This window comes from Rosa rugosa, chromosome 2 (assembly GCF_958449725.1).
Source record: "Rosa rugosa chromosome 2, drRosRugo1.1, whole genome shotgun sequence".
Taxonomy (NCBI): Eukaryota; Viridiplantae; Streptophyta; class Magnoliopsida; order Rosales; family Rosaceae; genus Rosa; species Rosa rugosa.
The window spans coordinates 18389004-18417000 of record NC_084821.1 but is presented as its reverse complement, the minus strand read 5'-3'; the positions used below and the strand labels follow the sequence as shown (position 1 = coordinate 18417000).

At 39.0% G+C, this 27997-nt stretch overlaps 2 protein-coding genes across 2 annotated transcripts; both read right to left on the bottom strand.

Annotated features, from left to right (window-relative positions):
• Positions 1-160: 160 nt before the first annotated feature.
• Positions 161-3960, bottom strand: LOC133731683 (uncharacterized). The gene is made up of 4 exons (XM_062159080.1): positions 3236-3960; positions 2147-2931; positions 1379-1528; positions 161-925 (listed from the first exon to the last, which is right to left on the bottom strand). The coding sequence occupies exons 1-4, from the start codon at positions 3887-3889 to the stop codon at positions 346-348; spliced, it is 2169 nt and encodes a 722-aa protein (XP_062015064.1). The 5' UTR covers positions 3890-3960; the 3' UTR covers positions 161-345.
• Positions 3961-16802: 12842 nt separating this feature from the next.
• LOC133732855 (thiamine thiazole synthase, chloroplastic-like) lies at positions 16803-19459 on the bottom strand. The gene is made up of 3 exons (XM_062160456.1): positions 18942-19459; positions 18094-18582; positions 16803-17178 (listed from the first exon to the last, which is right to left on the bottom strand). The coding sequence occupies exons 1-3, from the start codon at positions 19368-19370 to the stop codon at positions 17014-17016; spliced, it is 1083 nt and encodes a 360-aa protein (XP_062016440.1). The 5' UTR covers positions 19371-19459; the 3' UTR covers positions 16803-17013.
• Positions 19460-27997: the final 8538 nt, after the last annotated feature.

The window sequence follows — 27997 nt, the reverse complement described above, 5'->3', positions numbered from 1 at the left end:
CATTAATTACCTACTCTAAAGATTATTTTAATGATTGTTATCACCCAATTATCTAAGAAACTTTTGAATCTTGAATTGTTTATGTTTTAATAACAAAGATATTATTGAAAAATTAATGTTACCTACTTTCCTATTCATGTACAAACCAAACATCGGAAAGGAAAATAAAATACATTTTGCGATTACTTTTCTGGTGTTTCCAAACATTGGTAAGGAAATTTACTGTCCCATGCTCATGGAAAAGACCAAGAAACCAATTTCTTTTCCGGCAACCAAACGATGCCAAAGAGGCAGCTGATTACTACTTCACATTCCTACTGGAAAATTATTAGCTCGGGGATGGAACTAAAAATCCGAGTCAAAGTCACAACTATCGAAGTCACAATAGTTCTCCTCTTCATCTTCCTCATACTCTTCATCAAAATATATATCATCGTCATGGGACGAGCTATGATCCTCCATATCCATGTCCAAAACCTCCTCTTGAATCTGTCCCTCCTGCACCTCATCCTCAACTACAATGCCTTCGTTTTCATATTCATCACCTCCAACTTCATTTTCCTCCTCATCCTCACTTTGACACTCACTATTATTGAAGTCCTCGCCGTCGTTGTCATCTTCTTCTTCCTCCAGCTCATAATATTCACCTTCATCAGACAAGATATGATTCTCGATATCTTTCTCCAAAAATTGCTCTTGAACCTGTCTCTCCTGAACCTCTTTCTCACTTACACCGCTTTCACTTTCATATTCATCTTCACTATCGTTTTCATACTTATGACCTCCAACTTCTTTTTCCTCCTCATCTTCACTTTGATATTCATCATCATTGTAGTCCTCATCTTCTTCCTCCTCAAAATATTTATCAACTTGGGCATCCAAACTGCTATCCTCATCTGACAGTGGGCATCCATCATGCTCACTTCTGCAGAAACAATAAAAGCATGAGAATGACGACCAAGATGACATGAATACAGTTACTATCCACCAGCTTTCAGTTCCAACGAGCATGATACTGAAAATGCAGATTCCCAACCACGGTGTAAAATCTAACACACGAACAACCATAGACAAAAGTATATTCTATTTTTCCATCGACCATAGCTCCATCATGTGACACTGTTCTATATGAGTTTATCAAGTACTTTCTTCGTGACACTGTTCTATATGAGTTCAGTATTTTTTTTTTCCTGCCATGATCTCCTTGTTATGTTTTACCATAATTAAGAGATGCAAAAACCTCGTAGAAAGCAATTGAAAACCAAACTACAAAAACGAGACAGCCGTTCAATGGCCAAACTTATAAAAGTAAACATTATTCAATATTTTCCAGTCATAGAAAATTTAAGGGGAGAATTCTTTGGAGAGGATATGTTACACAAATTCAACTTCAGATTCAGAATCCGACTCTCCATCAAAATCATCATCCTCATGCAAAATATTATCCTCAATCCACAGCGGGCATGTACATGTTGCCTTCTTGTCTTTCCACTCAGCTCCACAATTATAGCAGAACTCATAATTACACCTACAAAAGAAATAAAATAATTGGTGGAGACATAAATACAGTCATTTGCAAACTTAATCTACAACAGCTTAGATTTAAGAAATAACAATACCGATAGGAATCAGAGATTCCCAAACCACTAGTTAGTATTTCTAAGTTCTGTTAAAATCATTTTAACCACAAATCAAAGGTCATCGAGCCCTTTCCCATCCTCATTTTCAACTTCACCAACATTTGATTTCAACCCTTTTCCTCAATCACTCTTCCCACAACTGTTTCTACTTGATGTACAAGATTATATGTCAGAAAGCAGAGACTGTCCTCTTACCAATGATCACTCACTACTCTGCCCACCTCTGCTGTTACCTTTAGTTGCGAGTAATCTCAAAACTATCATTACCTAGTTTATTAACTTTAAAACGAAAAGTGGAGCAAGCAGGTTAGTTTATAGAAGACAAAATATGGCCTTTTGCTTTTCGGGTTATGACAATGACAATAGCTGTCTCAAAAATTCAGATCAGAAAATTTACTTTTTAGAAAGAGTCCTCTTTCGCTTGCAGTATTTTATCTGACAAAATGTGAAAGTACTTGATAAAAAAAAATTAAGAGGCGTCAACAAGAATAGACATGACTAAATACCTGCAAGTCATGTGGTAGCAACCTTCAAGAAGTTCAATCATATGGCTGCACTTCACACATTGGCGCCAAAGCTTACTAGAGGCAAGGAACTTTAGCTTTGTGTCCTCTTCTGGAGGATTAGGATTCGACTTTTTGTAGTCAGCGCATGTGATGTTTCTGTGCCAAGGGACTTTACAATTGATGCAAAAAAGGTAGTGACATTTCATGCATCTCCTAAGTCCTGATTGTTCCACAGCCCCCATCAAGGTTTTTTTAGCATGTTGTAAAACCTCGCTTTTTGACATTAAGAGAGAGCACCTTGGATATGGGCAATAAACTCTCTCAGTTGCAGGAATTGAAGCTTCCTTTATACGTTGACGCATAGTGTCAACATGTTTAGGTGTCAAGAATTTCGCACAACTGTCGACACTAAGGTCAGACTTACAGTCTTCATGAGGGCATTTAGGAAGGATCCCATGAAGCAACTTCACCTCCACATGCTGTTTCAGACAAGAATAGCAATATCGATGTAGGCAGCCATCAACTGAAAACATCTGACTAACATCACTATCTTCCATACAAATCACGCAAGTCTCTTTCACATTCTTGTGAGTGGTAGATTCTGCAGGCTTCATCTGAGACAGAGACTGAGACTCTATGGCATCTCTTGCAAGTTTAAATGCAAACTTAATTTCCAACCGAGGCACAAGCCTGGAGTTGCACTGTGTAAACTTGCTTCGAAGGCTCTTAACCTGATTAACAAGATTTACTATCTTGCGCTGCTTTGCTGGCCATTTCCCATTAACCTGCACATGTCAAATACAACTTCAAGTATAATTTTCCAACACTGCATGCTCTACAATAATAAACTCAATTTTTAAACCTCTTTTTCTCATAGTCACTTATACTAAAATAAGTTCTTCAGGGTAAATATATTCTCTTTGTCCACCATGGATGACATCTTGAGTTCTTGACATTGAAATTTGACATGGAACCAAAAAGATAGTAAAATCCCATAATAACACAGTTAAAAATCAATTCTTTTTCAAAAACCAATCAAACAAATTCAATCCAAAAAAAAAAAGTAGCCAAGATGAGAGATCAACTCACAAACTGAATGATTGGATTGTTATCGCAGAAGAAGGTGATTCGCTTCAGCCCCAAAGACAGAGCAGCAGTGAGCCCTTCGATCAAGGCCTTCAATTGGGCCGAATTTCTACTAAGCCCATTCCCAATCAGCGGTTTCTTAACCTCGAAGACCAGATTATCCCTGGGGTCGCATATTGCTACTCCGATCCCGGCCAGCACCAATTTCCGATCCCCAACCTGTTCCTCGCTCACCAAACCCTTGAAATAGAGCCTGAACTCGCCCTCCTCGCTCTCCACACTTGCCGCCGCCGACGACGAGCCTCCGTCGAAGGGCTTGGCGAAGTCGCCGCCGGACCGTTCCCACTCGTCGTCGGGAATGTCAGTGATCTCCCTCGCGACCTTGGCGTCGTGAATCACACGCGCGAGATCGTCCCTCGGCCGCCGCAGTTCGACCTCGCTCTGCACGCGGTCTTTGAGCGCCTGCTCCAGTCGGACGAGTACCGACGCGGCGTCGTTTCGGGCGGCGGAGGAGGGTGGTTGAGGGGCGAGGGAGGCGGTTATGGCTTCTTCGAGTTGGAGGTTGAAGGCGATTTCGGCGTCGTAGTCGAGCGTATCGATGTCCATGAAGTCGTCGTCGTCGTCGTCGTCGCGGGGTACTCTGCTGGTACTGGCCATAGAGTCCTTTCAGCGGGATTGTCTAAGACTTTTTTGGGAGGCTTTTGTCTTTATATAGGAAGTTCCCGGTTTGGAATTTTTGGAAACTTCTCTAGGAAGTTCCCGGTTTGGAATTTTTGGAAGTTCCCCTCCAATCTAGTGTAAGCCAGTAAGGCCAGGCCATCTCCAGTAAGGAGGGGCTATATTGGGTCCAGGACTATAATTTAGCCCCCAGAAATATTATTATGAGAAAAGTTCAACTACCGTCCCCAAACTATTCTGCCAAGGCCAATTTGATACCCGAACTCTCAAAAGTATCAATGTGATACCTAAAGACCTAAATTGGCATCAACGTGATACTTCCGTCCAAAATTTCTGACGGCGTCGTTTGTTTGTTGACGTGGCAAGCACGTGGGTACAAAAAAAGGACAAAATCGACTTTTTACCCATTTTGTTAATTTTCATTTTTTTTTTTTTGAGAAAATTTCAGCTACCGTCCCCAAACTATGGTGTCAAGGCCAATTTGATACCCGAACTCTCAAAAGTATCAATGTGATACCCAAAGATGTATTTTGACATCAACGTGATACTTCTGTCAAAAATCTCTAACGGCGCTATCTGTTTGCTGACGTGGCAAGCACGTGGGCCCTTAAAAAAAGTGATTTTTTTGTTAATTCATTTTTTCCTTCTTTTCATTTATTTTTCTTCTTCTTGTTCTTGTTCTTCTGGGATATTGTTCTAGCCAAACCGCCGCAAGCTCCGCTCCTTCTCCTCCACCCAAGAATCAAAGAAAAATAGCTTCTGCTTCTTCTTCAACCTCAGTCATCTTCTTCTTCTCTCGCCTCCTCCTCTCTCTCATCTCCTTCCCCTCCACCCAAACCATCACCAACACTGCCATCATCCTCTCCAATTCTTGCTACAAATCCATGTTCTTCGCACTCAACTCCCAGCAGACGGACCCAAAACGAAAGTTGGGTGACACGATTAACAAAAACAAAAAAATCAAATCTTTTTGCACCCAGAAAAATGCTCTGGGCACCCAGAGACGCCCATGTCTTCTTCTCCGCCAAAACCGATTTCTTTCTTCTCCGCCCAACATCGTTCCTCTTTCGGGGCAACCAACTGGGAAACTGGTTAGCTGCACACCAAATTCTAGTGAACCGCTCCACCAACCATCTTCTTTCTTCGCAAAGACCGTCACCCATTCGCTAATAGAACCTCCGTCATCAAACGCCCTCCTCCACCGCCACCGTCATGTCAGTAACAACAGATATCAGATACTCCGATCAAAATCACAATCACAAGGTCAAAGCAACATATAACTATGAATTCATGTATACAAGAACTAAAAACAAACCCAGCATAAACCAAAAAAGCAAAACCAACCCAGATAGCATTTGAGCACAATTAGATCAAGAAAAAGACTTGGCAGCTGGTACTTGGTACCTTTGGCTTGTCCCACACACTGTCAATTGCTCGATTTGGGTAAATGGGTCATTTCACTTTTTTTTTTTTGACCCACGTGTTTGCCACGTCAGCAACACAAACGGCGCCTTCAGAAATTTTAGACCGAAGTATCATGTTGATGCCAATTTAGGTCTTTGGGTATCATATTGATACTTTTGAGAGTTCGGGTATCAAATTGGCCTTGGCAGAATAGTTTGGGGACGATAGTATTTTTCTCCAAAAAATAGAAGGGTAAATAAGTCATTTCATTTTTTTTTTGGACCCACGTGCTTGCCATGTCAGCAAACAAACGGCGCCGTCAGAAATTTTGGACGGAAGTATCTCGTTGATGCCAATTTAGGTCTTTGGGTATCACATTGATACTTTTGAGAGTTCGGGTATCAAATTGGCCTTGGCAGAATAGTTTGGGGACGGTAGCTGAATTTTTCTCTATTATTATTTAGTTCATGACAAGTGAATCATCTTCAAGAGGGCTAAATTTTAGCCATTTCAAGTATTTTATGATTTTACATTATGTTTTCTAATTTGTATGATTTTATTTTATTTTAATAATATTATAATTTAGACTAAAATTAATTGTTGAGGAAAAAATTAATTTTTAAGATGTATATTTGGATGAGGTATTTATGTTGTATTATTGATAACATTTTTGAATAGATGTTTTAAGTGCCACGTGCCATTTCGGAAGCAAATATGTAGATTCCCGATTGAATGATACAAAATATTACATAAACTTCATTAACATGATACAAAATAAATAAATTAAAAAATACATGCACTTAAAAGAAACTAATTTATATAACTAAAATTCATCTTTATAATATATATATATATATATATATATATATATATATATATAGGATTTTTCTCAGGTAATGATGTCCTTAGTTTTTCTTATGGAACGGATTTACTGTTTTCACCCACTTTCCGATCACATTTTCACATCTTAACCGTTCAGTTTTTAGGTCCTAATGAATGGATCACCTCTCCAAAATTTCAGCCAATTTGGTGATCGTTAAGGCGTCCAAAACTGCAATTTACACGAACGAACCGAATCTGTCGAACCGGAACCGTTCGTTTACATTGTTGTAATTTGCAGTTTTGGATGCCTTAATGATCACCAATTTGGCTGAAATTTTGCAGAGGTGATCCATACATTAGGACCTAAAAACTGAACGGTTAAGATGTGAAAATTTGATCAGAAAGTGGGTGAAAACCGGAAATCCGTACCTAAGAAAAACTAAGGACGTCCTTAGTGTAGCCGGACTGTATATATATATAAGGTCGGGCTACACTAAGGACGTCCTTAGTTTTTCTCTCTTGAGTGCAAATCTAAGGTCGTCGCTAGTGTTTACTGGCGGCGACGCTGAAAACTCATTGACTCTCGACAGAGAGATTTCTCGACTACATAGTGGTCTTGTTCCTTAGATATGGAAGGATGGCGGTGTTGTGCTTTCTTATCCCCTCCTTGGCGACGACGACGATTGGCTTCGACGGTGTCGTTCACGTTTGGTTCGGGCTTGTCTCCTTGGGGGATCAAAGCCTCAGATGATGGCCATCTTGGTCGTGGTGGCGCAGAGCTTCTCGCCTTCCACCTTGTCAAAGACAAGAGGAGCAGGGGTTTTCGTTGACGGCAAAGGCGATGGCGGGCCCATGGCGGCAACTTTCTATGATGGTGCCGGAGATTGGATGAATCTGAATTGGCTGGGTCTCTCTTCTGCCTCAGTTAACGGTCGTTTGGCTTCTGACTTGGTGGGTGCTCCCGAGGATGGAGTTGGTGGATCTGGCTTGCTCGACGGCGAGGCCTGGTTCGGGCGTTTCATATCTGCTCCCTCTGGCGGTGAAGAGGTGAATGGCGCTGGCCTGTGCTAGTTGTGTTTGTACGGTTCGACGGTGACCATGGTGGCCACTGGTGGACTTGCTGATGGTGGTGAGGCTAGGTTTCAACTTGGATTCTGTGGAATTTGGGCCTTGGGGGATGCTAGGGCTACCATGTTTAACTGGGGCTTTTGGGCTCGATCTTGGTTGATGGATTCCCTATGGACTGCAGGGGTCTCTTGTTGGGCTGAGATTGATTGGGGATTCTCAAATTGGGTGGCTCTAATGAATGAAGATGGAGTGGAGGGTGACAAGTCATTCTCTACTCCACTTATTATTTAATTTTGTTAGGTCGCAAAGATCATAATCTCTGAGGGTTTTTTATCTTGCTATGGAGATTACTGATTTTTGTTTGGAATAAAAGTGTGTGAACTGTCAAAAAGGTGAGTGTACTGGGGGTATAGTGGGTTCTTGTTCTTGTTTTAGAATAGGAGTCTCAGGGTACTCTGAGAAACGATTATTTCTGTCGACCCCTTAGAAGTATTTCGTTTTTGTACTGCTTGCTGAATCTATATGATGAGCTGACCTCTTTTCATCAAAAAAAAGATGAGTGTTGCTATTGGGACCTCCAAATTTGCTCACTTGACCTCACTTTATTATGAATTATTAAATGACATATATAACCTACTATAAAATGACTATTAAGGACAATAATTATACCAAAAAAATATTACATTGATTTTCTATAGACTTTCCAATTCAATAATATTAGATTGCATTCTTTATTATTTTCCTTATCTATTTTAATTTTTCAATTTCACTACATACTGATTAAAGCATTTATATATATTTAATAAGAATTAAAACTATGATTATGTGATATAAAAATATATGATATACATGTTGAACGCATATTGGTGAGGGAAAACAAAACAAATCATATTATGACCTAAATCTAAGTCTATCCATTATATTTACAAAAATAAAAATAAAAAAACAAAAAATGAGCTAGCAATTTTTTTAAATCAAATGTTTAAATAATTAATCATGAGGTACATAAAATAAACATTAAGAAAAAATGATTAATCTTCATATTTTTTTGCAGAGCTAAAACAGAAAAAAAAAAAAAAAAAGTTAAAAAAAAAACCACAAAATAGTTCATATTATTTTCTTGTTGATTAAAAATTAATTTTTAAAACTCAATACCTTGTGTTTAATTTTTTTTATGTTGTCTGATTAAAGAATGGATATGTAATTAAGATTTATAGAGTAATTAATTCATTGAATTAACTAAGTTTTAATTTTAAAGATAATAGTTTGTTTGCAAATTATATGAGTGAGGTTATTTGAGGAAATTCAGTGAGGTTTAATGAGTAAATTTAGTATTAGAAAATTTGATAGGAGGTGTAAAAAGCATAGGAGGTCAAGTGAGTAAATTTGGAGGTTCTAATAGAAAAACTCAAAAAAGATCAATCTCTATTTAGAGTTTAAGGGAAAGAAAATTCTTAGTTTGTTGATTTTACTCCTTTGGTACTCAGGTTGCATGTCTATCATAATGAAAAAAAAAATTTGTTTTCTTAATTATTTTTCTGGCAACAGATTAAATTAGAGAAGGAGAGAAAGAAGAGAAATTTTGAGGAGATGGATTGCCTGTAATTATTTAACATAATTAAGTTACCTGTAATAAATGAATCTGAAGGAGAATGAGAAAGAAATAAATGGATAGTTATTTGGTTAGATATATAATGAAATATATTATTTAAAAAACAAATAACATATTTTTTTTAATCTCAACCATTAGTTGTTATCTGTTCTAATAGTCTAAAATTAGAGTATAGTTTTAACTAGGGCTGTCACTTGATTTGGTAATTACCAAACGACTGAATATCAACCGATGTTTTAGATTTGGTAGACTGACTTTTTGATAACCGAGACCGACAAAATCAAAAAAAAAAATTACTGAAAAAGTTGGTTTGATTTTGGTAAATACCGAATCTACCTATTATCTAAATATTAGCTTTATATACTATAGTTTTCAATACACATATTGTTTAAGGAAAACTGAAATTGGGAGAGAATTGAGTGTACATTCATTGATTATATAGAGGATTACAAGACATAGAATCAGAGTTGTACAAGGAAACGTAATATTACATTGATTAGATATCTCCAAGATTCTCCGATATTATCTCTAATTCTAACCCTATTATGACTAGGTCAAGTAACCTAGAGTTTGGGCCAGACACATATTTTGGATTTACTTGAATACTCCCCCTTGTGTCACCCAAACGTGGTGCTCCTCTCGTTGCCTCATTAAATACCTTACCGAGTAACAAAAACCCTATAGGACAAAAATAACCTCGGTTGAAGGGGAAAAAGAGCACAACACACCCTTCACGTTTCGAGACCATACATGTAGACATCTCCCCCTGATGTCTGCATCTCCCCTTGATGACAACGGTCATGGGAGTTCGGATAACTTCCGCAAACGATGCTACCAACATGTTTCTCGAAAGTGGAATTTAGGCAATGATTTAGTGAGCAAGTCGATCTGCCACACTGTCCTCAGATTGAACCTAGTTCGCTTTGATCTTGAGGAGAGTCTGTTCTTGCTGATTATGCTTGGTGTTGTCGCTTTTGATATAGACTTGCTTCATTCGTTCAAAACAAGTAGCATTATTATAGATGCTCGTAGGCTCAGCTATGGTAGACTTCAAATCACAATTGTTCGAATATGCGTAATTATAGATCCAATCCATATATATTCACGAACCACTTCATGAAGAGCAATAATCTCTGCATGGTTCGAAGATATAGCGAGTAGGGTCTGTTCTGTAGACCTCCAAGATATCGCGGTCTTACCCATGGTGAACACTTAACCAGTTTAGGATTGTCCTTTGTGTGGGTCAGAGAGATACCCAACATCAGCAAAACCTTCCAAAACACATGTCGTTTTGGGATGGGGATAGAGGACGCAAGCCAGTGTTGGCGGCGTTCCTGGTGTGTTCGAATCCATCATCTCTCTGTAGGGATAGAGCATGCCTGTATCAGTCATACATCTCTAGTATCGAAGATATCTTTTACACCAATCCAATGGAGTTGCGTTGGCGCAAAGCTATATCTAGCTAACAAGTTCATGATAAATGAGATGTCCGGTCTTGTGCATTGAGCTAAGTAAAATAATGCGCCTATTGTACTTAAGTAAGGCACTTCTGCCTCTAGCACATCTTTGTCATCATCCTTTGGACGAAGAGAATCATTTTCAAGATCAAGACTACGGAAGATCATGGGGGTGCTTGAAGGCTTGACCTTGTCAAAATACCTAAGCATCTATCAACACGATGCTCAAGTTCTAAACTGAGACATAATCGTGTTTTCCCAAGATCCTTCATCTCAAACTCGGATTTCAAGTGTTCAGCGGTTTCCCTTAACTCTTTAAGGGTTTTCAATGAAGATCATGTCCAACATGAACCGCGATAGAATCCGAAACTTGTTATGGAAACGCTCGGGCATATCCATTCCCAATCAAGTAGTCACTTTAGTGAGTGTTTCAACCTTATTGTAAACGCGCTCCGTGGTCTAGAGCCACTTGACTTGGGTCAATGAAGTTCATCATGAACCTTCATGTATATTCCGTATCTAGATCCCCATAGAGATACGTAGTGACCACATTTGTAAGTTGCATGTTCAGTTATTCGGAAACTACCAAACTGACAAGATAGTGAAGCGTAATGACATCCATTACGGGAGAATATGTCTCCTCGTAGTCGATTCCAAGGCGTTGTGAGAAGCCTTGCACCATGAGGCAAGTGTACAATCTCTTTTTCTCATCATGTTTTCTAACGAACACCCATTAGTCAACAGGTTTTATGTTAGGAGGTGTAGGCAACATTGACCCAAAAACCTTCCTCTTCGTTGGAGAATCCATTTTAACCTGGATCGCATATTTATGTTTAGGCAAACTTCCTCTATGTTGGTATTCATCATTTATCAACGGATCATGGTTTGATATCATCGGACTCAACAATCTCATGCGCTAAGAAATGTGCGAATACATCATCAATAATGATGGAGTTTCTATCCCACATCCCATATATACTAGTGTAACTCACAGAGATCTCTACGTTCTTAGTAATAGGTTCGAACGTTGAGGTGTCCCCTAACAACGTGTCTTGGACATAACCATAATCCAGAACATTCTCATGAGACAGATTTTAGTGTCGATGATCAAAGAATCTAGTTATGCTTCAATCGCTCTCTTTCTAGGGAGAGTATCCTTCAAACCAATGAGCCTCCCACGCATCCTAACTGGGGTCATGACCTATGAATCCAGAGTGACGCTATCTATGGCGTTAGTGCCATGCCTACCTTTGTGTAGGGTAGTGCTACATCCTCTCGTAGGGACGTCCATCATTGCAGGCACGTTTGCAGCAAATATGTGTGATCTTGTCACTTTAGCGGGGATCAAGATGAGGCATAGAGGGGACAAGCCACGACAATTCCTATTGTTCTTGTTGAATATTGTCATTCTTATCTCCCCCTAATACTATGAAAACTGTCTCATCAAAGTGACAATTCCGCAAAACAATAAGTAAAGAGATTGCCTGGCAAGGGTTTAAGTAACGGACGATCGTTGGAGCTTCAAATCCAACGTATATGTCCATTCTGTCTGTGATGACCCATCTTGGTACAATGTGGTGGCGCAATTGGCACATAAATCGCACACTCAAATATGCGTAAGTATGAGATACTCATGCCCAGTCACTAGTTATAATTCAGGGATAGATTGAGTGGTGGTGTATTGTAGATGAATTACCATAGCTTCATGTAATATTGCATAACCCCAAACGGATATAGGGAGATTGGTGTGCATTACTAATGTCCAGGTTACCATTGAAGTCGTTTAATGGCTACTTCTGCGAGACCATATGGGTGTGTGCATGGAAATATGAGTAATCATCGAAAGTCCTCGATGTAAACTCTCCAACACATGGTCAAGTCAAATTGTCTGTATGGGATGATTTCGGTAGTGAGCCCGTAGCCTTATGATTTGAGAGTTTAGCATAAGCAATATTAGGAATGGACAATAACGCGACATGTGACCAGCATGTCTAGTGTCTACGCGTCAACTAATACCATAAACGGTCCGTAAGTTGGTTGAATTGGTCCACAGAATCCCTTTGGGTTCTATGTAAGAACAGTGTTCTAAAACGCTGCCGCCTAGGCGGCACCTAGGGGCTGGGCGCACCACACCGCCCAGATTATGGGCTAGGCGATTGAGATAGGCGTTCAGAGATTCGGCGGGAGCCTAGGCGGTCTAGGCGGGCGCCTAGACTGTTTAGGCGGCTTGGACTGGGCGTTGGGCGCTGATATATTTTCTTTTTCTCGTCAAAACCAAAACCCAATCTAGACATCGAAACCCAAAAGGCAGATCTTGAGCCAGGACATATTGTCGTCTCTCTCTATCTCTCAGAGTCTCTTGATCTTGCTTTCATAGTCGACAGCTTGACGGCACAAGTACGGCCGCAGATCACTCTCCCTTGGCGGCACATCACTTCTCGATTCCGACTAAACTCTCTTTTGTAAAGGATGAATGGGTCTATGGTAATGATGGCGGTATGGATTATCTGGGTCGTCGTTTTCACCATTTGATTTGTTTCTCCTCTATCTCATTGTGTGTTTTAGAGAAAGAAGGACAACGACGAGATAGATAAACTCTTGGCCTTTTTTTTTCTTGGAAATTGGTCTTGGCTTGGATAGCTAAAGTAATAGGAAAGTCTTGATCATATTCATTTGGCCACGTCAACAACACGTACCTCTTCTATCAGCAGGCACATAAGTTCATGTATCTTATGTTTTGTACCTATTTTGGTTATTTTTAATTAATTATAGGACTTTAATATTATTATTAATTAATTTTATATCATAAAATAATTAACAAATAAAAACCGCTTAGTCCCCGCCTAGACTCCCACCTAGGCGCTAGTCCTCGGGTCACTGCCCGACTAGCGCCTAGCGTTTTTTCGAACCTTGTGTAAGAATGGAATGAGAACTTTCGTATCCTTTGCACAGGATGGTCTCGGTCCTATTTTCCCTAAGGAATAGGCTTTGTAGAACGAGCGAGGGGGCCTTATAATCAACCAATGAGGACTTTGGTTGGGTCGAGGCACCAGAAATGGTGTAGGAAGCAAAGTTAAAGTGGATGACACTCTAGTGATGTCATCAAGATGGACGACGCCAGTCCCTTACAAGCGGTGGACGGCGGAGCCGCCAAGTATGACGGCGGCTGTCCCACTTGGTCCAGGAATCAACTTTTGATTCTTGCTTCGTTTCGCTCGAAAGAAATCCGTGTGAAGTCTTTAATAGACGGACCATCATACCACGACTAGGATGACACAACTTGTCGTGCCAAAGCCAATATGTGTCTGAATCCAAGAGATTTTCTCCCATAACTTTATTGGATTCAATAGCTCGAATAGTGGTGACATAAAGTCTACTAGAGAGACACATAAGTTTCTCTAAGATGCGCTTTAGTCCGCAATCATAAGAGGTAATGCAAAGAAACTCATTTCCGTTCTCAGAATGTCTTTCCGCATAGAATTCGTGGGCTCAAATATCTTTAAAGCTCAATAGGGTTCCATTTTCCCTAGGAGCATAGAGAGCTTCTGCGAATGTAGTCAAGGTGCCATTAGACAAAAGGAATTGAGCCATTCCATATCCTTGAACTAGACATGATGGCTCAGCCATCGTAGTCACAGAGGAATATGTAGGCAACATCTCTAAGAATAATTGCCTATGGCAGAGAATTGTGTGCGTAGTCTCATTATCCATAAGAAAATGAAGTTTTCTAGAGTTCATTCCTCAAAAAGCTCATAATTAAAATGGAGTCAATATGAAACAACTCAAAATTTTATTCATAAAGCCAATGGTTACATCAGAGTTTCTAACCATGGAAATCTAATCCAAATTAGCTAATACAAACAATAATCATCACTTAACTTCTTTTGATAGCTCCAAAATAAACATGACCAGGGAAGAAAGAAGAGATGTCGGTAGAGCGATCGATGCTCTCTTAAGTACCACTAATCTCAACTACTTTCCTAGACATCACGCCTACTTTGGGTGAGCATATTCAAAGAAAAGTTAAAAACCAAAGGCATCTACTAAAACATATGACAATTGCCTTATTACATCATCTTGAAAAAATAAGGACTTCAACAAAATTGGCAATCTCTTGATCCTGGCCAGATTTGAAGTCTTCAACCCTTAACTTGAGATCATCATCTTGATTTTATTGTTCCACATTGTGAGCTTCTCTTACTTCGCCATATGCTCTGTAGCAGGTAATAATACTCTCAAAGGCTATACAAATGTGTGCCCAATGACCGAATGCTCCACATCGAGAACATACAACTCTGTGCTCAAGCTCCCTTGATTGAGGTGCTTTAAAATGTTGGTTAGGGCGACTATTAGTGTTGGTGGCGCATGAACTATTCATGCTTGGAGCATGAACCATATTGAGATGATGAAAATATTGTAAAATGAATGTAACTTTGTTGTCAATATAGTAATTTTGGTTAATTATATTGTAATTTTAGTTTAGGCGAACGAATGTATCATAAACATCATAGTACCATCAATCGTCCCATTAATTATACTCTGGTTTTGCTCTTAGTTTGAAGTTTGAAATTTGAGCTGTAATAACTAACCTATGGTTTAAGGTAATCTATGCTTGCATTTTCTTTAGTACGAAATCGAGAACATTTGCTGATCATAGTATCATAGTAAGAATGTATGATGGTCATTGGTCAGGTTTGATCTTTGAAGAAGTTACACGTATGTTAAATTCTTTGGTTATGTTTTTTGAACTTCTGTAGGGGATTGTCTACGGTACATTAATGTATCTATATATTAAGTAGACTAGTTCAATACAGAGATAGACTACCTCGATATAGAGGTAGACCAATTCAAGCTAGCTAGTCTACTTATTCATAGAGTCGGTCTACCTTTATATCAAATCTAGTCTACTTGATGTATTAGTACATTAATGTACGGGCTAAATACTGTTTAGTACCCTGTGGTATCGGTCCAACATCGATTCAGTCCCTCAACTTTCAATTTCATCAAAAACACCCCTGTGATATCATATTTCTCATCCAATAGGTCCCTCCGTCGGGATTCAGTCAATTTCAACCGTTAACTGCTGACGTGGCATTCCAACTCAGCAAAAGTGGGACCCACATGGAAGTCAAATACCGACCAGATATGGAAAAATAAAAAATAAACTCCCAATTTTACAGTTGGGGAGACTCAAACCCACCCCCAAAGATATGCAAATCAAAGCCCCAACAGCCATACCACTTGGACGATAATGACACACTTCCAACACAATAATATATATCTGATAGCCAACCGGATATGGAAAAATCCAAAATAAGCAACATATTTTGCAGTTGGGGAGACTCGAACCCACCCCACCAGATTGGCAAATAAAATCCCCAACCACCGTACCACTTGCACGGTATTGACAAAGTCCAAACAAAATAATATATACCTTTATATCCAATCGGATATACCAAAAATCTTAAATAAACGCCATATTTTGCAATTGGGGAGACTTGAACCCACCCCACCACGTGCGCAAATGAAGAGCCCAACCACCAGACCACTTGCACCTTTTTGGTATGCCTCAAACAAAATAATATATATATCTTTTTGGATTTTTTGATATCCAGTACTCTGATGAGTCTGATCTATTTGGGGCATACCAAACAGATACAAGTGGTCTGGTGGTTGGGCTCTTCATTTGCACACATGGTGGGGTGGGTTTGAGTCTCCCCAACTGCAAAATATTGTGTTTATTTAAGATTTTTGGTATATCTGATTGGATATGAAGATATATATTATTTTGTTTGGGATTTGTCATTATTGTGCAAGTGGTACGTTGTTTGGGGATTTCATTTGCCAATCTGGTGGGGTGGGTTCGAGTCTCCCCAACTGCAAAATATGTTGCTTATTTTGGAGTTTTCCATATTTGGCTGGCTATCAGATATATATTATTGTGTTTGAAGTGTGTCATTATCGTCCAAGTGGTATGGTGGTTGGGGCTTTGATTTGCATATCTTTGGGATGGGTTCGAGTCTCCCCAACTGTAAAATTGGGAGTTTATTTTTTATTTTTCCATATCTGGTTGGCCAGGGTTATTTTCGGTATTTGACTTCCATGTGGGTCCCACTTTTGCTGAGTTGGAATGCCACGTCAGCAATTAATGGTTGAAATTGACGGAATCCCGACGGAAGGACCTATTGGATGAGAATATGATATCACATGGGTGTTTTTGATGAAATTGAAAGTTGAAGGATTGAATCGATGTTGGACCGATACCACAGGGTACTAAATAGTATTTAGCCCTTAATGTACCGTAGAATTTTTCCTTCTGCAATATGTGAAGATTAGAAAACTGGTTAAAAAATAAATAAGCTCAGGTAGTCAGGTTAATTGAAACCAAATTGGGCCGAACTGATACTTCCTATCAACCAAAGCAGTCGGCCCAGAAAATTTGGGCTTTTCAATTGGGATTTAGGATAAACTGTTTTGCTCATGTAATTTCACTCGTGTTCATTTCATTTTACGGTAAGTAGAAGCTAAATACAGGGGAATAGAAATTTCATTTGATTTGCAACGAAATCTTAGCACAACCACAGGTCCACAACCACATTATTAACAAAATTTACCCGTCACAAGAACTATCCACACACCATCACCACTACTCACCACTAACAGCTGCTATCAGTTCCGGCCTTTTGATTTTGCTTACCCAGATTTATTAAAACATCATCCTCGATCGGACTATGATACGATCAAGCATCAGCAATCTCAGCACCAGAATCTGCAGCAGCTAAGATCAGCTCTGGCTGGATACCTCCAACATATGATCCATCAAGAGCGTTGGGAAGTCCCAGTGCCTTCAATGCCAAATGGGCTGCCTTTTGCCCTGATATCATCATAGCCCCGAATGTAGGTCCCTGCATCAACAATAATGCCCAAAATGCAACTTGTATTAGTCAAGTGATGGAGCGCTTTCCGCAAAGCAAAAATCAAAGTAAGACAAAGTTTTTGGACCAGTACCCCCTTTAGGCTATTTAGCTCATCTTTGAATAAAGCCTAAAAGTGATTGCTGGCCTCCTGTGTCATTGTCTTTTAATTAAGTGAGGGGAACAAAAGAGGATGGTAAACATCCCTCTCCAATAAAGTAGATTTTATATGATAATTGATTAGGATAGGTTAGCAAATGAAATGGTTTTGGATCCCCTCCCACCTTGTATTATTGAGGGTGCAATACTAAGTTGGTTCTAGTCCACGTTTCAAGGGTTTAATTAACAACATAAATTTTCCATGTTAACTATAGCAGAGCATTATTGGCAACCCCTCAAAACATTCACTTGGCATTTCTACACTTGTACTTTGATTGATAATGAGATTTCATTATCAATCAAACATAAAACTACTTGAACATCATATAAATTCTTGGAGTAACCAATTATATGAAGGGATAGACAACTTTTGTACCATATATGCTAAACCACCTACTACCGGAAATATATGAACTTATTATCAAATCACCAACACGATTGATGAAAAAATAGCAAATGTTTGACTTGCTTCAATGACCTGAAACTAGGCAAATATACTATATATGCAATCTATGTACTTCGTTTCAAATTTAATTTTAACTTGTTTTTTTCTTTAGAAATTAAGGACCAGAGTATGATAAGTTTTGTCTGAAGCTAGCATCTGGTCCTTATTTACTCAAAACTGGTCAGAATTATAAACTTTGCATATAAGTATATAACTATTCAAAATAAGTCATTTGGGAAGAAACATAAGAGAACATATATTGAAGCATGCATAAAGAATAAATTTATTCTATAGAAATTTACCATTCTTGGAGAGCCATCAATCTCAGCAACTTCCATGCCAGTAACGATCATTCCAGGCACGATTTCCCTTGTTAGCTTCACAATGGCATCCTCAGCTGCATTCATGTCCAAGGCCTTCATCCCAGGCACGCTCTCAATCATCCCAACACTCCTCAACCTCTTTACTCCAGTGGCTCCCATTGGCCCATCGTGACCGCATGAGCTTACCACAACCTTGGACTCCATAACGTTGGGGTCCATGCACGACTGTGTGTCGTGGTTCATGGAGACCAAGGCCCAGTTAGTGACAACACCAGCAACTCTTCCACCCTTGATGATCAAATCCTCAGCTGCTACGGCGTTGAAGAGTTTGACATTGGGACGGGCAAGGAGCTTGCTCATGATAGTTGAGGTGAATAGGGCAGCATGCTTAATGACTACGTAGTCATCCTTCTCGTCGTAGTCAATGCCCAATTCGTTGAGGAAGTGATGTGCTGGTTTCCTCACTACCTGTTCAAAATATATGAAGTGAATTTTCAATAATTAGTTAGTAATTTAGTATAGTTACTATTTTTCAGAAAAATGTTTGGTTGCAATGATATGTAGGCTAGCACGTATATAAAGAATGGAACAATTTAAGATTTTTATTTATTCATTACAAAAAGGGGAATAAAAAAAAACTTGGTATACCAATTAGCATTTTCAATATGAAACCAATTTTCCAGGGATGGATCCGAATAATCTGTTCAAGAATAATATTTTCTTATACAAATCAAGTTCTGAGCAACAATAATAATTGCCATCAGATAAAATGGTGATGTAAGACACGTGGCACAACATCACATTCAAGTAAGGTGGAGTTATATTACCATGGCGGAGAAGAGCTGGCCACCGAGCCATGCGCCGCCGCCGGGGCTGACGGACTGCTCAATAATGGCTACCTGCACATCGGGGTTCTTGCTGAGCTCCCATGCGCAAGATAGCCCTGCGGAACCAGCACCGACGATGACAACGTCGGTATCGGCGTAGGTGATCATGTCAGTCATGTATCGCCTGGTCATCTCTCGGGAGACGATGGACTCCTTGATCGGCTCAAACTTGAAGTTGCTCAAATCGTAAGCGCTGGTGGAGCCACCAGCGGACATGGACACGGAGAGGCCGTGGCCGCTGGATGAGACCGCCTTCAAAGGCTGAACCCGAGCCACGGGAACGCCGTGGAAGGAGGATTCGAGGAGAGATGGCTTCTGGAGCTTGGTGGAGAGAGAGGAGGCAGCGAGTGTGGAAGCCATGGATGCCATTTTGATGGTATGAAGAGAGAGAGGGAACAGATATGGGGGTGTGGTTTTGTTGAAGATGGGACTTAAGAGTGGTGAGTGTGTAACTGGGAGAGTGGATTTATGGACACTGAGGTGTGAAATATCTGGAGTGATTTGCAGGCCCCTGAGGTTTTTAGGTTTCGATAGAGCCCCCGGTGGTTGCAATAATTTCCAAAGATTCACCGTATTTTAATTTTTTTTTCTCTCCCATGACAAAGTATAAAGGATAGGGTTTTTATCACCACTAGAGTCAAAACTTTCTTGCACTAGACAGAATGATACTCCTCTCACTTTTTCCAAGTAATAGTTGACTTATATAGAAAACCCTAAAACTTTTCTCTCAAAACCAAGAGCCGCATCTGGTCGTCCGGTGCGATTGTACGCCTGGTCTGGCGGCACGCCCTCTAGGCGGCGTCGTCGGACTGGCAAGAAGGGACCTTGTGTCCGGTGGTAACAGGCTCAGTCGAAGTGTAGGTTGCAGAAGGATGGTGTTTCTGTCCCGGGCGTTTGGAGGACTTGACGGTGAAGGACAGCGACAGGTTCACGACTGGAAGGCGGGGTCGGCATCGCCTTTCCTTAGGGAGGAGCGCCGATGGCCTGGTGGATGCTTCGAGGTGTTGTCGTTTGTTCTGAGATCGCCTATTGGAGATTGCCGGATGATTGCATCGTCGAGAACCACTGGGTTCAAATCGGATTGATTAGACCCGATTTGGTTTAGGCGTTATGCCTTCGATCTGAGGAGGGGCGGCGAGGCTACAGGTTTCGAGGAAGGTTGCGGTGGAGGGACGTCATGGGCAGCGTCGGGAGGATGGTTGCGCTATGCTTTCTGCTGTTAGCTACATCGTTCTGGGCATGTTGAACTTTGGGTCTAGGCTTTGGCCCTTGACCCGTTTATCCTTTCTATTTATTGCTACTTTTATCTATTTTTAATTAGTACTGGCTCTATGTCAGCAATAATTCCCTACCACTTTTTGGTATGGCGACGTGGGCTTTGTCCTGGAATGCAAACTCAGTGTGCCTTGTCTGACCTAGCGAGGCGGTGGGTTATTTGCTTGATCAAATGGACGCAACCTCCTAGTGGCAGAATGAAATTGAGTGTCGCCGGATTTATTTCCGTGCGGCAACATGGTGGGAAAGCTGTGCAATTTGTAATGATGCTTCTTCGTTATAGAGTTATCTTTCCGGTATGTCACCGCTATGTCAAAGCAAATAGAGTAGTCATTCGTGCACTCTTTACTAATTGGTGCTTGTTAGAATACATAGATTTTATTGAGACTCCTGGTATTATTTCAGGATATTCTCTGTATGCTTATTGTAATCTGGGGTTCAGGCTCTATGCCCCCCCCCCCCTTGTATTCTGCAATTTCATTAATCAAGGCTTGAGGGCAGCCGCACCAGCCCCCTTTCAAAAAAAAAAAAAAAAAGACAGAATGATACTCAACTTTCAAAAGTGATCAAAGAGGTACGTAGACCTATAAAAACTGATCAATTTCATACCCTACTTTCAAAAGTGATTAAAAAGGTACTTAGACTTATAAAAATTGATCAATTTCATACCTTGCTTTCAAAAGTGATCAAAAAGGTACCTAGACCTATAAAAATTGATCAATTTCGTACATTTGTCAATTATTGGTCACATCTCCGTTAAAACTAAGGGTATATACAACCTTTCACTAAATATTTAGTTGGAATGTCATTAGAGGATATTTTTTGTCTTTCTCTTTTTCTGTTACCGTTCTTCCCCATTCTTTTGCAATCTGCATATTGCATCTAGTCAGCTACAATCAAACTATCCAAGCTTAATTCTTCTTTACTTGTGATTGCGCGACTTTAGTTCAATCATCTTTCTTCTGCATATTGCATCTATAACCCAAGTTTTTTTTTTGTTTATGTAAAAGTAGTTGGATCAATGGTTATTAAGCAATAGACCTGTGTGAAAATACAATGGTCTTGCTGCCGCAGATGACACCACAAAATTATAATTCAAATTCAAAATTTTGCATAATTGGAATCTGAAACTGAATACAGAGATGCACAAATGCAACTGAATACAGAGATGCACAGATGCAAAATCAAACCCATAAATTGAAGTGATTTGTGGTCAGAAGGGTCATCAAACATCTATAACCCAATCTTCTTCTTCTATAGAATTAAAATATTCCATTCAATTTCAATTCCACCGTCTTAGAAACAAATAAGGTTGGGATGTGTTTCCCACCTTCTGAAAAAAATAAAGAAAAAGGGGGGGGGGGGGGAGAGAGAGAGAGAGAGAGAGAGAGAGAGAGAGAGAGAGGTAGACGATAATAGAAGAAGAGATCAACAAAATAAAATAAAAATTAGTTTTTGTGTGAAAATAATATTATAACCCCAAAAAACACCTCACATGCACTGCACGTGATCAATTTTAACAGATAAGTGACTGAAAATAAGTCGAGGTATCAAGTTGATTTGTTTTCAAAGTTTAGGTATTATTTTTGAAAGTTGGGTATCATTCTGTCCGGTGCAAAAAAGTTTAGACATCGTTGGTGATAAAAACTCTTATAATAATGTCAGTGACTTTTATCTTGAACCTGGACGTGAAACCTTTTGTCTTGATTGCCTGGACAGGTTTTCATGGATTGTTGGGAAGAGATTACCTGCACAGTTTGTTTTGAAGGATCATGAGACTTGTGATGTTTGTGCTAACCTGCTGGATTGTCCTTGATATAGAACAACATGACTGAGACTAATCAAACTTCAGATGGTAATGGAAAATTCTAAATAAGTGAAATGGGATTGAGATTGTATTAGCTTTGTCATGGGCATGTGGCCACTACTCATTCTCCTCTCAAATGTGACAAAACAGAGTGATGCCACCGATGAATCAAAATGATATCCCTTCCGACACTTCCCTTTTGTTAAAGACAATATATGTTTGGTATGCAGGGGCAGAAGTAGAATTTATAAGTTGGTGGGCTGATAAGTAAAAGTAAATTTAACTATATAGATGGTAACAAGTTTAGTACCTATTATTATTTCTATTTTTGGTGCAAGGTGCTATTATTAATTGGCAAAACTAGGAAGTTTTCATATATAGACCTTTCTATAGAATTTTTTTTTATTGAAGACGAGAAATGCACTAAGAGCATCTTTAGGAATGCTAACCATTTTTGAATCAAATTTTTGTCAAAGTAGCTACAAATTTTGGCTAGCCACTTTAGAAACACGTCTGCATTAGTGCTCTCTATTTTAGTTAGTTTTGAATCTATATACTATCCAAGCTTAATTATTCTTTAGTTGTGATTGCGGCATTGCGCAACTTTAGTTCAATTATCTTCCTTCTGCATATTGCATCTATAACCCAAGCTTTTTTCTTGTTTATATTAAAGTAGTTGGATCAATGGTTATTAGGCAACAGAATTGTGTGAAAATATAATGGTCTCGCCGCCGCCGATGACACCACAAAATTGTAATTCAATTCAAAATTATTACAGAATTGGAATTCTAAAACTGAATACATAGATGGATAGATGCAAAATCAAACCCATCAATTGAAGTGATTTGTGGTCAGAAGGGTCATCAAACATCTATAACCCAATCTTCTTCTTCTTCTATAGAATTAAAATCTTCCATTCAATTTCAATTCCACAATCTTAGAAACAAATAAGGTTGGGATGTTTCCCACCTTCTGAAAAAATAAAGAAAGAGAGGGGGGGGGGGGAGAGAGAGAGAGAGAGAGAGAGAGAGAGAGAGAGAGAGAGAGAGAGAGAGAGAGAAGTAGACGATAGAAGAGGAAGAAGAGAATCAACAAAATAAAATAAAAAATAATTAAAAATTAGTTTTTGTGTGAAAAAAAAAACTATTATAACCCCAAAAACACCTCACATACATAGTACGTGATCAATTTTATGGCACGTTTACTTAATTGGAATGGAAAATAATCATGAATCGGAGACAAATGGAATGAGAGAAGAAATGAATCGGTATTGATTCCGGAGGATTGATTTCTAAACTTATCTCCCCCCCCTTCGTAATCAAATTTCTGAGTATTCAGGAATCGATTCCTGATAAGGAGGTGGGTCCTACATCCATTCAGATTCCTTCATGCATGTGTTAGTAAACGCAAGAATTCTTTTACCCGAAATCATTCTGATTCCTTTATGTGTTAGTAAACGTAGGAATGTTTTTACCCCGTAATCATTCCCTCCCATTCCAAGTAAGTAAACGTGCCACAGAGAAGTGACGGAAAATAAGTCGAGGTATCAAGTTGATTTGTTTTAAAAGTTTAGGTATTATTTTGATCACTTTTGAAAGTTGGGTATTATTCTGTCCGGTGCAAAAAAGTTTAGACACCGTTGGTGATAAAAACTCTGAAGGATATTATCAAGAAGATTCATTATAGATTTGTTTTTTTAAACTAGAAGGAGTCGACTCATAACTTAGTGTAATCCTAATTTATTATAGATTTTCTTTACATGTAAATTTGTCATTTTCATTTGGGAAAATTTTAGGAACAGTACACCAACTAAGGTCCACCATGCATTTGAGTACTTGAACTTATAAATTATGAACTTTGGTACACGAAATCTAAAGCCTGACCCACTATATAGACACGATGTTAATGACGCCGTGAGAACCTCTGCCACTTGGCATAATTTGAGGGGTAAATTGGTCACCCATCTCTCTATCTCGCCCTTACTCTGGCCATCCATCTCTCTCTCTCTCTCTCTCTCTCTCTCTCTCTCTCTCTCTCTCTCTCTCTCTCTCTCTCTCTCTCTCTCTCTCTCTCTCTCTCTCTCTCTCTCTCTCTCTCTCTCACTCTCTCACCTGCAACCACCTCCTCTCTCGCCACTACCACACCACCATCGTCATTCCCTCCACTCCGTCCTCCGCTATCCCCTCGTATTTTTCCAAAACCGACTCGCCCCGGTCCTCCAACTCACCGCCTCTTCTAGTCCTCCCTAACCCGAACCCTACTTGCTCCGCCACCAAGCCGCCCAAGACCTTGACCGCCACTCTGCGCCTTAATCGACTTCCATATCGTAATCCACCTCGCAGCTCATCATCCAAAGCCCCAATTCCAATTCCAATTGAATCTTTCTTCTTCATCATCAAAACCAGTCATTCACATTTCACACACAAAAACCAGTCCAACCCAAATACGATGGATTTAAAAGATGAACAATACCTGAAGCAAAGGCTAGACGAATTGCAGAGAGACGTCTCCAAGAAGCAAAAGTTCGAGCCCGCCGTCTCCTCCATCATCTCTCTCCTCCGCTTCGCAAGTCCTAGTACACCCTCATTGCTGCGTCACCACCGTCTTGATGACCCGCTACACCTCCCTCGATCGAGTTCTGGGCCGCCAGGTTGGCCCTCTTCAGCCTTGGCCGAGAAGAACCAATAACCATAAACATTTCCGAGGTCGAGAAGGTCGTTCGTCAAGAAGATGACCTTCCCAATCTCTCGCCGCCGAAGCAAGATCTCTCCAAATTTCAGAACGGCGAGGTGGAGGAGATGCTGTGGTCGTGGGGCTCATAGAGAGCTTTCTGGGTTTGGGTATGTGGATGGAGAGAGAGAGAGGAGATCCATTTTCTTTTGTTTTTTTCTTTTTTTTTTGACCAAAAAAAGAGTCAGAGTGCGAGAGTACTAAATTATCCTTTGACAAATGAGTAATGACATAAGAGTAAACGGTGTTAATGACGTCGTGTCTATATAGTGGGTCGGACTTTACATTTGATGTACCAAAGTTCACAATTTGTAAGTTCATGTACACAAATGCATAGTGGGCCTTAGTTGGTGTACTGTTCCTAAAATTTTCCCTTTGTATTTTCTTGTACAATCCAGAGTCATACTCAATAATACTCCATGTCCATACATAAATAAAAGACCGCACTATATATTTATAAACCTGTAATGTCATCATGAAAAACAACACCATAATATTTGTTATTTAGTAATTTTTGTGAGGATGTTATAAAATGAAGCCTCTAAGGCCATCTCCAACCCATGATCTTAAAGTGCTAGCTAAAGGGCTAAATTTTAGCCCATTTGGACTCCAACCCAACAACCTAAGAGCCAAAAGGCCAAAATAGAGGGCCAAATGTGAGGTTGTAATGCTAAATATAGCACTTTGCCCCTTTAAAAAAATGGATCAGATTGGTGGTGGCCCACGAGCTGCAGTTGATGTTGACGGCAGCATGATGTCAGCAACGGCTAGTTGCTGACGTCAGCTAGCCGTTGGTTTTTTTTTTTTTTTTTTTTACTTTTACACTATAAATACATATGACTTCAACATTCTTTTTCACATCTTCCTTCTACTTCCTCATATATATCTTTCTATTCTAAATCTTTTATTTTCTCCCTATTCTTAATCTCTCATTTATTTTACTTTTATCGAAAATGGCTAGTTCGTCGAAAAGAAGTGTGAATTGCTTGTAACTTTTATCTTTTCTTACTTTGTCATGAATAAAATAAATATTAAAAATATGATTCCAGTTTTATTTCATTTCAAAATTAGCTAAAAATATTTTTAATTATCTTTAAAAAAAAATACAACCTAAAAAATATTTTTTATCATATAAATTATTTCAATTACTATAAGTCAATTGACTTTAAAAAATAAGCACATATATATATAACCAATCCAAAATGTTAAAATATATTTTAGGGCTATAATTTAGCCTTGACGGGTTGGAGACGGTTGATGTCAGATCAATGAATAGTACAGAATTTAGGGCTAACATTTAGCCCCAAGGCCATTTTTAGCCATTTGGGTTGGAGATGGCCTAACGGCCTCTTTTCTTTAGTTTCACATTTTAGCTTTCTATATATAGGCTATCGAAAGACCGACTCCCTATCATATTTATGGAATAGTCCAACTCTAATTTTTTTTTGTTGCTTTTTATAATTTATTATTAAGTTGAATATTTCATTTCTAGGTCAAACTTTCAAAAATAGAGTAAACTATGGGAGCCATACAAACTTTAAAATATAATAGAAAGTAAATAGAACTTGCTAGAGTTGGTTTTATAAGATTTTGGCTGATTTAACAAAAGAATTGCTCTGTTAAAAGTTGGAGACGTCAAGGAAATAAATATTAGAACCCCTATGGGTCTGAATGAGATAAGTTGGAACCTGGGGGTCTTCTGCAGGAACTTGAGTTACTTCGCTAGTTCACTATATGTATATCTGTTAATAAATTGAAAAGGTACCGGTGGGGAGAGGATAGGATACGAAGGGCCTAGAATTTGGCTCTGCTACAGGTGGCACACATGAACCAGTCCACCACCACATTGTGTAGTCACTGGTTTTGTAATCTTCTGATGGTGTGGGTGCCATCTTTGATGCCCTTTCCAGAGCTTGTGTACAAAATACAGAATCAGAAAGATCACTTTTGAGAAATAATATCTTCGGGTACAAGAAAGAAATAATATATTTGCCATAGGTTGGCTCTGCGTGAATGATTTTCAGTTTGGCTGAGAGAATAGTGCAACGTCTTCCTTCGTATTTCTTCTGCAGAAACCCAAATCAGTAAATGCTATTCAAATGGATTTGTTATTCCACACATATAATGTTAAAAAAAATAATGGTAATCAGATACTAGTTTACTAAGAGCAAATGAGGCGCTAGAGGCCGATGCTGAAGTGATGTATTTTTCCTTTTGAAGAAACAATAGTTTTATATACACCCTCAATTACTTAATGGACACTCCCTCTATTTTTTTTATCATCAAACTGTTATCTATACTGCTCCTCATTATTAAATAAATAAAAATAAATAAGAATTCACAAAAATAAAATAAGAATTAATTGAATTATATATCAAAATTTTAATTATATATTTTCTTATAGGTTAAATTTTCTCATCGTCTTCATGATACAATCGACCTCTCTTCAAGATCATACGTGAACGTTAATGACAGATGAAATAATTGTAGTCCACATGAACAATTAGCAAGCAACCAAATCCATGAGGCTCTATACCAAGAACAATTGAAAAAATTCAAAATCAATCTTATTGGTAGGTTGCTATTACGTAAGGGTTCAATGTTGTTGAAAACTACTGCTCTCAAGAAATTGCTCAATGATCTCTGGAAACCGTTGGCGCCTTGACATTTGGTTCCGCTTGGGAAAGGATATTTTGACATTCACTTTGCCACTGAGGATGATCTACGACGAGTTTGGGGAGGGGGTTGCTGATGGTCTCTTCAGATCGACTAGCTCAATGGAAGCCGGATTTTGTGCCAAGGGATGTCACTACTAGCAAAAGCCTCATAGAATACATAATTTTTTCTGTATTTTTGCTTCAAATAATACAAATAAGGGTATCTAAAACTCATTAGGTACGGTGCAGCCACAGAATGAAAAGAGTATTTTCTATAGCAAGTTCTACTAACCAAAAGCCACGCTTATGACTTCAGTATCTCCCTTTTTTCTACTTTATTATTTTGCGTTAATTTTTTTTTCTCACTCCTCATTTGTATTTTTTTTTAATGTTTTATTTTTGTACGTTTAATTATCAAAATATAATTTTTTTATTATCTATATATTTTCATTTATACAATATTTATTTTTTATTTCTTTTTTCTTTTTTTTGAAGTCAATTATTTCTTTTTTATATATCCTCCCACA

Coding starts and splice junctions, on each gene's coding strand:
- LOC133731683 (XM_062159080.1), bottom strand. CDS start 3,889: ATGGCCAGTACCAGCAGAGTACCCCGCGACGACGACGACGACGACGAC. Junction 2,932..3,235: donor ACAATCCAATCATTCAGTTT/GTGAGTTGATCT, acceptor TGACATGTGCAG/GTTAATGGGAAATGGCCAGC. Junction 1,529..2,146: donor TGCTACCACATGACTTGCAG/GTATTTAGTCAT, acceptor TTTCTTTTGTAG/GTGTAATTATGAGTTCTGCT.
- LOC133732855 (XM_062160456.1), bottom strand. CDS start 19,370: ATGGCATCCATGGCTTCCACACTCGCTGCCTCCTCTCTCTCCACCAAG. Junction 18,583..18,941: donor GCCAGCTCTTCTCCGCCATG/GTAATATAACTC, acceptor TATTTTGAACAG/GTAGTGAGGAAACCAGCACA. Junction 17,179..18,093: donor TTGATGGCTCTCCAAGAATG/GTAAATTTCTAT, acceptor TTGTTGATGCAG/GGACCTACATTCGGGGCTAT.